Genomic DNA, 15455 nt, shown 5'->3' with positions numbered 1-15455 from the left:
TGTGCCCGCAGCATGTGTAAGGACTTTCGAGCGAGATCGTTGCCAGTGCCCCTGGACTGGCTCTTGTGCTGGTGGCACATAAAATACACCATTTCGAGTGTGGCCGTTGCCAGTACCGCCTGACTGGCCTTCGTGTGGGTGATACATAAAAGCACCTACTACACTCTCGGAGTGGTTGGCATTAGGAAGGGCATCCAGCTGTAGAAACTCTGCCAAATCAGATTGGAGCCTGGTGTTGCCATCTGGTTTCACCAGTCCTCAGTCAAATCGTCCAACCCATGCTAGCATGGAAAGCGGACGTTAAACGATGATGATGAATTGGACCTTGTGGTACTTCATTTGGAGAAATAACAGATATCAAATGTTCTGTTGTTATATTCTACACAGGCTTGTCAACAGTTTATATAGTAGAAGATATTGAATATTTAATCTTTAAGGAGGTTAAATTGGCAAATTCTTTAGAGTTTTGGATAAAATGTCTGTTAATAATTGTTCTGACTTCTGTCTGTGCTTTGGGTTCAAATTACACCAAAGTCACCTTTGACTTTCGTCCTTTCAAGGTCAATAAAATAAGTACTAATCTGGGTGGTGCACTAGCAGAATAGCCATAACATCAGTCTTGTAGTATTTGCTCCTGTTCAAGGTGGTGAGCTGGCAGAAATGTTAGCATGCCAGGCGAAATGCTTAGCGGTATTTTGTCTGTCTATATGTTCTGAGTTCAAATTCCGCCATGGTCGACTTTGCCTTTCATCCTTTTAGGGGGTCGATAAATTAAGTACCAGTTGCATACTGGGGTCGATCTAATCGGCTGTCCCCACTCCCCCAAAATTTCCGGCCTTATGCCTAGAGTAGAAAAGTATTTGCTCCTGTTCTTTGCATTCTGAGTTCAGATCTCATCAAGGCCTATGACCTATGTGGGCGGTAGATTTTTATCTTTTACCCACTTGAAAGAAAAAACACCACCTGGACACATTAGGTACTTTGCAAGCATTTGGGATCAAGTCTGATTTGTGTATACCTTCTTTCTTAACTCCCTCCTACCAGTCTTGGAGGGTCATTTGCACTGCATTTGGTTTGGATGTAAAAATTTAAAAATAAAAATGTAGTTAGTGGGAATAGATTTGAAAGTTTTGCTGATGATAGAATGATGCAAGTGAGTCTTATTATTAAAGCAATTATCTATTCTTGATATAAGATTCATGTGTAGTGTTTGGATTAAATGTTGGATATTTTATCAACCCTGAAAGGATGAATGGCAAAGTTGATCCCACTTGCATTTGAACTCAGCATGTTAAGACAGACAAAATGCTGCTAAGCATTTTGCCCAGTGCCCTAATTATTTGGCCAGCTCGTCACCTTTAATTTTTCTAAATATCATAAGGATGTACATAGGAAGAAGTATCTTTGGAATTTGTAGTGCCAGTTTAAATAGTTCTAGATGTTGTTGGGGGTTCCAGTGATTCTTGCAATCTTGAGTATATGTTTGTAACTTTGTCAGATCCTGGGGCTTCTGAGTTTAGGGATTTTCATATTATCTGTTATCTGATGAATGTAAACTATCAAAATTATGGTCCAAGTGCAAAGGGTGTATTTTACTTTATGCTGTGTTTTTGATGGATAATTTCTTTTTAAAAATAAAGTTTGATAAATATATTTGATTGCTGTTGCATTGTTGATATATTATCTGATGTTGTTATTGTGGCATGTGATGTGGCACTGCTCATTACTTTATATAGTGTTTTGTGGTTTGTGTTGGACGCAAATATTTCCTGATTTTATGTATCAGCCCTTGTGTTAGAGAGTGATAATTATTAGCTTGATGAACCAACCAAAACTAGAATAATAAAGATAAAATTCATCGAATCAATGTCACACTAATTAAAATATATAATAAAATTATTTAATTGAAATATAAATTAGATTCATTATATTTTTTGCTTTTGTCTTCACATTCATTAACATAAAAATGTTTCTTCCCGTCTAATTGGAATGTTCTCAATTATGTCGTAAACTGAAGTTTTATTACAGAATAAATATAGATATAAAAAAGGAAAATAGAGATTAAATAAAACAAGGCAAATATCTCTTTAAGCAGTCTATAGAAATAGAACCCATTTATTGAAATTGTTCAGTTGATATTTTAATAATCTGTATAGGTTGTTTTACATTTCTTGTGAGCAGTACAATTTGTAAATCACAAGTGTTTTGAATAGTTTAGCACAATGCGACTGCTACACATTATGGTTTTCTTATTTAATCAATATTTCATTCAATCAATTAATTAACTATGTTAACTTTGAGAAAAATAGTTTGGTTATCAGCAGCTCTGTACTTCTGGCTAATTTATTGATCAAATGAAGGACTGATTAAATGTGCAAATTGCAATGTGCACCGATTGAATTGTGCTAAACTATTTGAAATATCTGTAAGCTAAATAAATCATTGATAATATGTCTTCATTCTTTGTTTCATATAAGTGTACATATATATATTCTGATATTATATTCTATACTTTTCAGGATATTCAACCATGCCAATATTCTACCTGTTTTGGCCTGTTGTAATGAACGTCCTAACTTGGTCGTTATTAGTCAGTATATGGTCCATGGATCACTGTATAATGTCCTTCATGGAGAAACAGGTAAATTCCTTCTTTAATATCTAAGAATAGTTAGTGTTGTATGAAATGTCTTGTGGTATTTAAATATGTTTTAAAATCTCAACAAAGTTGACTTTGCCTTTCACTGAGATAGCCAAATTAAAGTACCAGTCTAGTGTTGGAGTCATTTTAATCAACTGATCCTCTCCTACTCCCAAATTTGTAGCCTGGTGCCTATATTAGAAATCAGTAGCAATAAATATCAGTTATTCTCATCAGGGTTAATGACATATATTTTAATCATCATTGTTTAATGTCCATTTTCCATACTGGCATAAGTTGGATGGTTTAACAGAAGCTGGCAAAACTGGGAAGTGCACCAGATTCCATTGTCAGTTTCGGCATGATTTCTGGATGCCCTTTTTAACAACAACCATTTTACTGTGTGTACATGATACTTTTAATGTGGCACCAGAACCAGGGCCTTTTACGTGATATCAGTATTGACAGGGTCACCAAACACCTTGCAAGACTAAAACCTCTCAACTGGGAAAGGTGGTTGGCCTTGTGCCAATTGAGAGACTTAAGATATACTAGGGACAGGTATAAGTGTCATGCTGTAGAGTAGATACCCCAGTTGGAAAACAAAGGAGAATGAGGCAAAGAGAACTATAGTAAAAGAGATGATGGCAAAATGTATTGGAACATGCCCTTGAGGGACATTGGGGGTGGTGAGAGAATAAGTGAGATGATATAGACTTGGGCTGGGTGAGTGGGTAGGGTGAAATGATCGCACCAAATAATGGAGAGAAATATCAGAGAGGCTCAGGAGCAGGGGCTGTGGTAGACATGTGAGGAATTAAGGGTGATAGCAGGTTAGCAAGGTGTTGATGATCGAGAGCAGTACAGGGAGGGGAGAGAAACCACAGAAAGGAGGTGATTGGAGACAGTAGACAGGAGAGGAAAGGTAACTGGGGTGGAGGTAAGGTTACAACTTGCAACATCTCTATTTTTGTCCATGTCTTATATATTATCTTATTATAAACCTTTATTTTCAGTCATAATACATCATTAGATACTTTTGAAATTATAAACTTTCAATTTTCAATAAAATAGGCACATGCATGACTGTGTGGTAACAAGCTTGCTTCCTAATCACATGGTTCAGGGTTTAGTCCCACTACATGGCACTTTTGGCAGATGTCTTCTATTATAACCTTAGACCAACCAAAGCCCTGTAAGTGGATTTGACAGACAGAAACTGGAAGAAATTTGTCTATATGTATGCATGTCTATGTGTTTATCTGTATTTGTCTCCCACCACTGCTTGACAACCAGTGCTGGTGTGTTTATATCCCTGTAACTTAATAGTTCAGCAAAAGAGACCAATAGGCTAAGTAGCAGGTTTTAAAAAAATAAATACTGGGGTCGATTTATTTGACTAAAAAATTCTTCAAGGCTGTGCCCTAGCATGGCCACAGTCTAATGACTGAAACAAATAAAAGATAAATTATGAAATCTCATTAATATGAAATGTAAAAAGGCTGAATAATTATTGTATGATTTTTAAAAAGCTGTTTAAGATTACTTGAAATTCTATTTGCATGAAACGCTATCCAAAGGATTATGGAAAAATCCAAATTTAAAGTTGGGTAACATGTGGAGCTAATATGCTAGACTTATATTAATGTTATGGATACTCTCGTGTAAACTTGGTAACATCTGGTGTCTTGTGGTACCATTTACACAAATTCATCGTTGTTTTGATATTTAAGTTTGTACTACAAAAAGGTTGATGAATCTCAACATGGACAGGATGGTTTAAATAAAATAATTCCTTTAGTTAATCTCCCCACCTCCCCAGCCTGATAGAAAATTCAGTGCCCATTGCCTTTGCAGGCTTTCTTGCACTTGTAAGATCAATGCCATTAATGTTTCTCTTGCTATGTCAACTCTTGGTGGGGAAGACATGAACTGGGCCGAAATTCTAGCAGGCTGACATTCTGAAAAGGAAGGACTGGTTTTTGTTTTAAAGTTTGGCTTATGCTCAGTAATTTCAGTGGAGGGGATAAGTCGATTACATCAACCCCAGTCCTCAACTGGCAGTTATTTTATCAACCCTGAAAGGGTGAAAGACAAAGTCAACCTCAGCAGAATTTGAACTCAGAATATAAAGACAAATGAAATATCGATAAACATTTTGCCTGATGTGCTAACTATTCTGCCTGTTCACTTCTCTGAATATTGTCACATTGTAAGGTAGTGAGCTGGCAGAATCGTTACCATACCAGGAAAAATGCTTAGCAGCAATTTGTCTGATTTTATGCTCTGAGTTCAAATGCTACCAAGGTCAATTCTGTCTTTCATCCTTTCATGGTCAATAAAGTAAGTACCTGTTGAGTAATGGAGCTGATGTACCTCATCCCCAAACTTGCTGGTCTTGTACCAAAGTTTGAAATTGATGTTATTGTTACACTGTAAGACAGTGAGTGAGCTGGCAGAATCATTCAGCACACTAGGCAAAATGCTTAGCAGTATTTCATCCAGCTTCGCATTCAGCATTCAAATTCCACTAAGGTCGACTTTACCTTTCATTCTTTTAGAGCCAATAAAAATAAGTGCTAGTTGAGCATCAGTGTCAATGAAATAATTCCCTGAACTTGTTGGCCTTGTGCCAGAATTTGAAACCAGTGTTAATGTCACACTGTTTGACAGTATTAAGAGAGTATGCTAGAAGAGGAGAAGAGATTGAACAAATCAGTTAATGCTTCCGATCAAATATTTTAATCAGAAACACCAGTCAAATGTATCGACAGAGCCAACACATTGCAGGCTGGTTTGAGGTTATGATGCGTAGAAGGCTGCTTATTTGCAAGCCTATTTTCAAAACAAAACTAGCATAAAAAAAGTAGATGTAAAACCAGAGATGATGAGGGTCTTTTCTTCTTCATACTTTTACTTTAATATTTTCACTACAAGTGCATGGATCATAATGATATTATGTTTAAATGGGCTTTAACCCTTTAGCATTTAATCTGGCCATAATGAGTCCAAATATTTTAACTTTGTGTTAAAACTGACCAGATCCAACTTCTCATGCCTACCCTACAATTTCAATCTGAAAATATACCAACACATTATTGAAATCTTGAAGCTACAAGACAATGCATGATTAATTCAAAGCAACATGAATAAATAAGCATTGCATTTGACAGAGGAATTTGAATGCTTAAAGGGTTAATGATAATTTTATTTTCTATTTTAAAAATAGATATTGTTGTTGATCAAAACCAAGCATTGAGATTTGCTCTGGATATTGCAAGAGGTGTGGAATTTCTTCACTCCATGGAACCCATGATACCAAATATTGCTCTTAACAGCAAACACGTCATGGTAAGTTGATTTTTTTCATGCTTCTTTTCATAATAAAACCATCACTGAGTCTTCATTTAAATTCATCTCATTTCATATCAGCTTTCCCCCCACCACAATCACGCAGGTATTTAATTAATTTTTATATGGATTATATTTTAATTTGTACTTAATTTGTTATTGTTATCATACTTTACAATTCTTAACTGTTTTCTTTCAAAATCAATTTAAGTAAATATTGTTTCTTTCTTGTAAGCATTTACCATCAGATAAAAATTTTCTGCATTGTTTTTATATTCAGTCTCCTCAGATATTTAATATTTTAATATAAAATACTTCCTATTTATAATCTCTCTTAATCTTAACTATTATAGGAATCATTTAATTAAATGTAACTGTTCCTTTACAAATTGACCCTGACTCTTAAAGTCATTATAATGTTCAAACTGAGCAATTTAATAAGTTTTTAATTGAAACTTTGTAGTTTTCTTTTTCTTCTTGCTAGAAGTTATTTTTAAATTTTTGCAGCCTCCATATATTTCTTATGATTTGACATAATTAAATAATTATTTATCAATATCAAACATTTGAATTCATATCCATGTGTGATGAGTTGTCATCATTAACGAAACATTAGATCAATCTCTTAATGGTGGAGTTCTTTGATTTATATTGAAATTCTTTCCCTATCACAAATCAGTAAATTTCATTACTTTTGTCAGAAACATCCATTCTCTTCATCTCTCTCTCTCCCTCTCTCTTCCCCTCTCTCCCTCCTCTCTCTCTCTCTGTTTTTTTTTTTACTTTCTTTCTCTTGTTCTCTCTCCATCTCTCCCTCCCCATCTCTCCTGTTTTTTCTAGCTATTTCTGTTTCCTTTTTCTTTCCCCTTTTTTTATCTATCTATTTGTAGCTTCCTATTTATTTGTCTACATATTCATCTCTATCTGTTGTCTAACTGTCTACGTATTTTTCTCTCTATGTATCTCTTCCTCTCTCCCTCTCATGTGTATATATATATATATATATTATATATAAATCACTATATGTATCCATCTACCTGTTTGTCTTTCTATCTACCTACATGTCTGTGTATCTGTTTGTCTAACGACCTGTCTGTCTGTTTCATGTGTTCCTATCTGCATATCTACCTTGATGCTTAACTATCATTTAAACAAATGTTTTTGCCTTCACTCAGTTTGTTCAATCCTACATCCTCACTCAATCCAATATTGCTTTTAGTTCTCAGTATGTATATTATTTATATTAAAACGGTATTCATCATTCCTAAACGCACTTGATTAAAATGGAATTCATCAATTCTCAAAAAGAGAAAATAATTGCCATCAGCTGTGTCCCTGTCAGTACTAACTTATCCAATCATCGTTTTAAAATGAATTAATTAAATATGTCATTTCACTTCAATTTCACCTTTCTGACATAAATAGTGGCATTAATACTTATGGTCTCATGAAAAGGTAAATAAATTTTAAAGTTATTTTAAATAAACGATTTCTCATAATACTTTTCTTAAATTAGATTTAGTTCTGCAACATGTCAATTACATTTTAACTATTATTTTAAAGGAATTATTAATTATTACAAGACAAAAAATTCCTCTAAGTATGAACAACACAATTTTTTTTATAAATTATAAAAATTATTAAATGATGTTTCATGTAATTTCTTGAGTAAATATATAAATTTGTTTCATTAATTAATAATTATTATTAATTAGCTATTTATTATATGACATCAGTGTTAGTTTATTTTAAATGTCTTCTTTAGCTACAAATACCTAACAATTTCACGCACCTTTGAATATATCCTTTTACCTCTACCCACTCCCCAGACATGATACTGGTCTTCTTCAAATGTAATACTTATTTGTTCCTGTATACCCAACAGAACTTGTGCCACAAGGTTTTCAGTTTGTCACCAATTTTCTTCTGATTTCTATTCCCCAGCAGACATGTGACAGTAAATGACAATTTTTTTCACTATTTTTCTCTTATCTTTTCCCACCACTTTTACCACATGTGACACTGTATTACTTTACATAGCGCCCACCTCCCAATGCAATAAGTATACTATATTATTAATCTAGTCTTGTGTCTTCTGGTCCTACATGATTTTTTTTCTTTTGTCACATGTGGTCCTACATGATCTTCTTTTGCCACATGTAATAACATCATTAGCTTATCTAGTTCCTCATACAAACATGCATACCTATGGTATTAGGACCACTTTTAATTAACCTCTCCCACCACATGCAACCATTATTACTTGTTCCTCTCTCTACATGCCCAACATCTCATAATTACTAATCCCCCTCCTTCACCTTTCACCAATATCACTATCACCACAACCATGTCGTTATCAGCATCATAATCATCATCATCATCTTGATCATCATCATTATCATCATCAGTATTTTCATCATTGTTTGATGTATTTCTCTCTTTCTCTCTCTCTTGCTCTTTCTCTTTCTCTCTGTGTGTTTGTGTGTGTGTGTTTGTGATAACTATGTTCTGTTTTAGATTGATGAAGACCTGGCTAAGATAAATATCGATGATCCTAAGTATTCTGCTCGGGATGTCGCAATCAATGGGGTAACACAACATATTTGTTTTTGTGCCTGTGTGTTATGACTATTACTATGGTTCATGCAGTTTTAGTTGACCATTTGCAGCCACCACTCTGCCAAACCACTAACCTTTTTTTACTTACATACATACTAACACCTTATTATAGTACTGATGTAGTTATTATTATTATTATCATTATTATTATTACTATTACTATTATTATTAGTAGATACCATTGCAGTTAGTAGAGCTTTATTTTATTTTATGTATTTATATATTTATATTATACTGAATTTTTTTGTACATTTCCTCACCACCAGCACTCTCAATTTCTTTAGTATTTTAATTCTTATGGCTGTTTTTGCTAATGTCTTAGACAGAAATTGCTGGTTGCGATAGCTCAACCACAATTGTTGCCATTTTCTTTTCTTTTCTTTTTGTTTTAAAAACCTTATTATTATCAGAAATATAATTATCAACGTTATTATTAGTAAATTTAGAAAATTTTAAAAATTTCTATTCCTATCTATTCTTTACAGATAGTTTACGGATGCTATGACAAAGAGTGTGTATGTGCGTGCACATGTGCACACACTCATGTGTGTTCCTATATTTAATGCATCTGTAATATATTAAAGTGTTGTACTAAGATAATTGAAATTATCTAGTGTAAAAGATATTGGTCTGCTAGTTTTTATTTTCAAATCTTCTGAGAGGATTTTGCTGTGTTTCCAACACTACAGGCTTCTTCTTCATGGTTTCATATTCAGTCCTACTGTGTGGCATGTTTAGCTTTTTCTATTATAGCCCTAGGCCAGCCAAAGCTTTGTGAAGTGTGTGTGTGTGTGTTTTACAGTCTCTTTGCCTTGATGTAATATAATGATTCTAAGTGTCACTGTCATGCAAGTGACATCTTTTGTTTCTAATCTTCGGTGGTGTCTGGTCATAAGGAAATATTACCTTTCTTGGAAACAGATGAAGGTTGGCAACAGGAAGGGCATCTGGCTGTAGAAAATCTGCCTCAACAAATTCTGTTTGAGTCATGTGAAGATGAAAAAGCGGATGTTAAATGAATACACACACATACACACACTCATGATAAAACAAACAAATGATAGATACATACATATGTTTATGTATATATATATATATAAAACAGATATGTATACTTGTGTGTGTGTGTGTGTGTGTAAGTATGTGTGTATATATATATATTTACACGCATATACTTATATATATATATGGATCTTATATATTTATGTAAACACATATATGTATGTCATTCATTTGTTTTGCCATTTAAGTATCTGTCCTTTTAATAAGTCTTTGTCTAGCTCATGCTGGCATGGTTTGACTGAATAGTTATGGATACTTATGAATAGGCAATGTTTTATAGTTAGATGCCTCAATTTTGGCTAATTTTTGCCTACATTCAAGTAAGGGTTTTTTTTTTTTTATTCCACTTGTTTTTAAAAGTACTGAGTTAGGAAATGTTACTATAACATCACTGATTTTTGCTCACCACTTTCATTTGAAAATGTGGAATGCAAACATTCATATCAGCATACACACACCACAAGCTTCCATATAGTTTTCATCTACCAATTCACTCACAAAACAGCAGTAGAACACATCAGCCCAAGGCACCATGCAGTTTGATAGTATTCAAAACCAGGTGGTTACAAGGTGCACTCCATAATCACACAGCCATGCCTATGCCGATTCAACACTAACAAGTTGTATAAAGACTTGTATACAATATATATATATTGTAGACATGTGTATATAATTTTACTTATATGCTTCTATTCTTGTTATTCATTTACTGGTATTACATTGGAAATTATATATTTTATATTTCTTATTTTACCATTTATCGAATTGTTCAAGTTGTTTCTGTCAGTGATTATTCCTGGAAACTGTTCACTTTCCATTATTATTTTTAAAATTAGTTTTTACAAACTTTAAACTTTCAGTATATATGTTTAGATATTGAATGTGTTTATGTATCTGTGTGTATACACCAATGGAAATGTGCATACACATGAATGCAAATATTTATGCACAATGTGCTTGTACATATAGTATATAACTGCATAGTTGAAATTTTGGGAATTTGTGGCCAGAATGGACAAGCCAAAATTGTACATATTTATATATTGGTCTGTATATATATGTGTGTGTGTATGTAAAGTGTACAATGTGTGTTATGTGTATGTATATTATGATCCTGTATTCTGTTGCAAGTATAAAATAATGTTCTTGATTATTACATGCCTTGATTTCCTGTCTTTACCAAACTGAAAAATAGCTACCATAGTACTACTTGTCAAGTACATTTGTTTCTAGAAAATACATTTAGTCATAATCTCAGAAAATATATTCTTGAATTGTAAACCATTTAAGCAATTCCCTTATTAAGTACAACCTAATAAGACGTGTGCATGTGTGTTTCCATATATATGTACGTGTGTGTATGCGTGTGTTAAAGGTATATAAAATTATAGATCCATTGCAGCTGGCCTTACTGATTGGCTGTTGTGGATCTTATAATACTGCATGCTTTAATTAATATACTTAATGTTCTCTATTGACAAATAAACAAATGCCTATTTTTACTGACTTCTTAAATGACTACACACACACACACACACACACACACACACACACACACACACACAGTTACATTAACACGCACACACATAGTTACATTCACATGCATAAATAAATGCCAGAAATAAACCAGTTTAAATTATAACCCATGATGGATATAAAATTACCAAAACTCAAATATCAGAGTCCTCATTATTCCTTACTGTATTAGATTTTAGTTCATTGAAAGGTTTGAAATATTTTTCAAGAATGTAAAGAAGAACAACAAATTTGTTAAAGTCTTTTGATGCATCTAGCAATATGTTGGTTTCATCTATTGTTACTGAAATTAAACGGTTTGATGCAAAATTATATTTATTTGAATGGAGGTTGTTTCTGATTTAGATTATTTGTTCTCTATATAAAATTACTTTCAGAATAATCTGCTGTATGTTATTTGAAAATATTTTGGTTTTAATACTCATTCATAATGCTTTCCTTAATTGAGAGTAATTAATATTTTGTTAGTTCTGGTTTGTGTTTGTATGTCTGCTCAATTTAGGTCAAATTGTCAGCCAATGGAAGAACAAAAAAATTTGTCAGATTTTTAACTGAATATACAATTATGGCATTGTTATTTATTCTGCCATATTATTTGAATGTTAGAATATAATTTTTGTGGTACCATTCTATTGTTTTCTATGCAGAACATGAATGATGTCAGCAATAAATATTTAGTATTGAATTATTGATAATTTATTTTTACCTTGTTTGTATCACCTGGAGTTCCTTTTACCTTTACACATATGAACATTTTCAAATTGGCTGCAAGAAAGTTAAAAAAAAGAAAACAACTGTCAAGACTGTTATTGAATAATAGTTTTAAAATAGATTGAAATAATGTTTTATAAATGTATATCTGCTTCTTAAAATGGTATTGTGTGTTGGTAGAAGAAAATACATGCAATAGACAAAGATCAAGACAAGACTATACTCTGCGTCCCACATTATTAGGCAAATCAACCTTCCCTCAATAAATAAGTGTATATTCATTCAAGACTAGTTGTTTTCTCACTGACTGTTGGCAACACCTATCTGTGCACATTCTATTAAAATAAATTGGATTCGTGCAGACAAAAAAAAAATGGTGGTCATTATCATATAGCAGCAACATTTCTTCTGTCTCAAATTAATAGGCAGGTGCTCAATTTAAGTGTCATTATGGGTCAGAAATGTGATCTTACCTTGAATGAGCAGTTTACCATTGTGTCAGAGCTTGGAAAAGGGAAAACAGCCATAGAAATATCAAAAATACTGGGAAGAGATCACTAAACAGTGAAGAAATTTGTGCAGTCTCCTATTTCTGTCTAGTCGAGGGCAGATAATAGTAAGTCGAGCCTAGCTTCAAATCGTACTTTGCCATATGTGAAAAGAGAAATTGTGCGGAACCCATGTCCAACAAGTAGAGAAGTCTTCAAATGTGGCAGGGAAGACATATCGAAAACTACCTGGTGTTGCCTCTTGAAGTAGGTAGTCAGGAATGTTAAACCTGTTACAAGGTTACATTTTCACCATCACAAACTATTTCACTGTCACAAATTATTAGGCAATTATAATAAAAATGATAATAGTTGCTCATTCACAAACATGGCTGCCATTTGTTGGCATCTGCACAGATCCGATTTATTTTAACAGAATGTGTGCAGATAAGTATTGCCAACAGTCAATGGGAAAACAACTGGTTTTGAACAAATATACATTTATTTATTGAGAGGAGGTTGATTTGCCTAATAATGTGAAACATTATATACATACACGAAAATATAAATATTATTGAAATAATATTAATACACCTGCTTTATATATTTATATATATATAATGCAAATAAGTAACAAGGATGTCCAGGTAACCGAACTGGCTTGGTACCTCAGTTTAAGTACTTAATTCAACTGAATCTTAATTATATCAACATCATCATCGTTTAACGTCCACTTTCCATGCTAGCATGCGTTGGACGATTTGACTGAGGACTGGCAAACCAGATGGCTGCACCAGGCTCCAGTCTGATCTGGCAGAGTTTCTACAGTTGGATGCCCTTCCTAACACCAACCACTCCGAGCGTGTAGTAGGTGCTTTTACGTGCCACCGGCATGAGGGCCAGTCTGGGGGTACTGGCAACAGCAACAGTCAAAGGTGTTTTTTTACGTGCCACCTGCACAGGAGTCAGTCCAGCGGCACTGGCAACAACCTCACTTGAATGTTTTGTTCACGTGCCACCAGCACAAGTGCCAGTAAGGTGACGCTGGTAACGATCACACTCAAATGGTGCTTTTTATGTGCCACCGGCATGTAAGCTATATATATATATATATATATATATATATATATATATATATATATATATATATATATATATATATATATATATATGTCAAATGTGACAATGTTGGACTTTACTTTAGTGAGATGATATGTTTAACATCAAGATTACTCTATCAAATGTAACACTTATTTATTCGCATTGTTTTCAGTTTATCCTGCATTATTTTGTAGTGTTGAGATTTCAGTGATGTAACTATATTTTTTAGACTAACATTGGACAGTAGGTGTGAGAGGCTGGATCTGGCCAGTTTGAACATGATACAAGGAAAATATTTTGACTGGATATTGCTAGTTTAAATGCTAAATGATAAGTAAAGATATGCTGTCTTTGAGAGCTGTCCAAATTAGACATTAAAAAGATAATAAAGATGATGAAAATAATAATATTGGAAAAAGAACCAAGGTTCATGAACTCATCGATGAAAATCCACTATATATATATATATATATATATATATAGTCTGTTTCAAAATATGAAAGGTTTTTCTAAGAATTATTAATTTTAAACAAAACTTTAAAAATATTCTCATAAAATATGAAGCATGTCATTCATGAAGAGGAAGAAAAAAGAAAGCTTATAATTTGAGTGAACTTAAATAAAACTATGTAAGAATATTTCTTGTCTACATACTTTGAAAGTGTGTGGCTTAGTGGTCGGGATATTAAGCTCATGGTCATAGGTTAGGGATTCAATACCTGAACCAAGTAGTATGCTATGTTCTTAAGCAAGGTACTTGAACATGGTAATATGCTATGTCCTTGAGCAAGGTACTTGAACAAGGTAATATGCTATGTTCTTGAGCAAGGTACTTTCCTTTGTTCCAGTTTACTTGGCAGAAACAATTACCAGCTGTGTGCTAATGGAACCCTGCCACCCTCTATCTCTCATATCCAACTTGTTCTTCTGCTGGGTCAAGGGCAAGAAAGTCAAAACAGTATCTTTTCAACTTGTGACTATGTAGGCACCTACAACAATTAGCAAAAAAGTATGGTACTTGCTACCAAGCTGTATTCACTTGCAAGTGACAGCAGGCTGTATTTACTAACGACACATATTTATCACATGGAATAGGAAGTATAATGTCTTTCTATCCATGGCATTTGTATGTAGCAGTAAAATAATGAGCAAAAATATACTCATAAATGAAATATTATTACGCCATTGAATATTTTACTGTGCTCCTAAAGGTTTAGTATGTTAGAAATTCAAAATAAATAAAGAACAGTTGTTCTTTAACCCTTTAGCATTTAAACCAGACATGTCTTTCTGAAGTATTCTACCTGCTTTATGTTCCAACTGACAAGATCCAGCTTCTCACACCTACCCTACAATGTCATTCTGAAAATAAATAACCATGTCATCAAAGTTCCAAAGCTATGAGACAATATAGGGTTAATTCAAAGCAAAGTGAATAAATAAGTATTAAATTTCACTGAGTAATCTGAATGCTTAAGGATTAATTAAAGGCGGCATACAATAATGAAACATTCTCCAAAGCCTGAAGGGGCAATATGGTAGTTTGCTAGTGTATGTTACTGTCTGTGACAAAGCTGAAGATATAATATCACCTATTATTTATATTGTTTGTAAACAACAACAACAACAACAACAGTAATACAGATAAAATAGGTGATTATTGTTATGGTTATACTCCCCCCCACTTGTCATTTCTGTTCTATGCATGATGACATGTTTTGTAATTGTTTTATTATAAGGCTTGTTATAAAATTATATATCCTTCTCCCTTAACATATACATTTGGTATGTATATATGTGCGAGCATATGTGTTTACACACACACACACACACACACACACACACACTCACACACACTTATTAGAGCTGCAAAAACATCACAAAAATATCACAAAAAAACTGCCTCTCAGAGTTTCATGTTCCTGTTTGTCAAACAGTTATGATTG

The 15455-nt window shown here is 33.3% G+C and overlaps 1 protein-coding gene across 2 annotated transcripts in view; it reads left to right on the top strand.

Moving 5' to 3' along the window:
* Positions 1-15455, top strand: part of LOC106868884 (integrin-linked protein kinase) — an 83491-nt gene that overhangs the window by 52775 nt on the left and 15261 nt on the right. The window contains exons 8-10 of one of the 2 annotated variants that reach the window (XM_014914335.2): positions 2520-2641; positions 5871-5992; positions 8510-8581. In XM_014914335.2, coding sequence (XP_014769821.1) covers positions 2520-2641; positions 5871-5992; positions 8510-8581 — 316 coding nt within the window. The remainder of the gene's footprint in view (positions 1-2519; positions 2642-5870; positions 5993-8509; positions 8582-15455) is intronic. The other variant, XM_014914336.2, reaches the window with a different exon arrangement.

This window comes from Octopus bimaculoides, chromosome 16 (assembly GCF_001194135.2).
Source record: "Octopus bimaculoides isolate UCB-OBI-ISO-001 chromosome 16, ASM119413v2, whole genome shotgun sequence".
NCBI lineage: Eukaryota > Metazoa > Mollusca > Cephalopoda > Octopoda > Octopodidae > Octopus > Octopus bimaculoides.
Note: the sequence above shows the minus strand (reverse complement) of the source record. Positions and strands in the feature narration are given on the sequence as shown.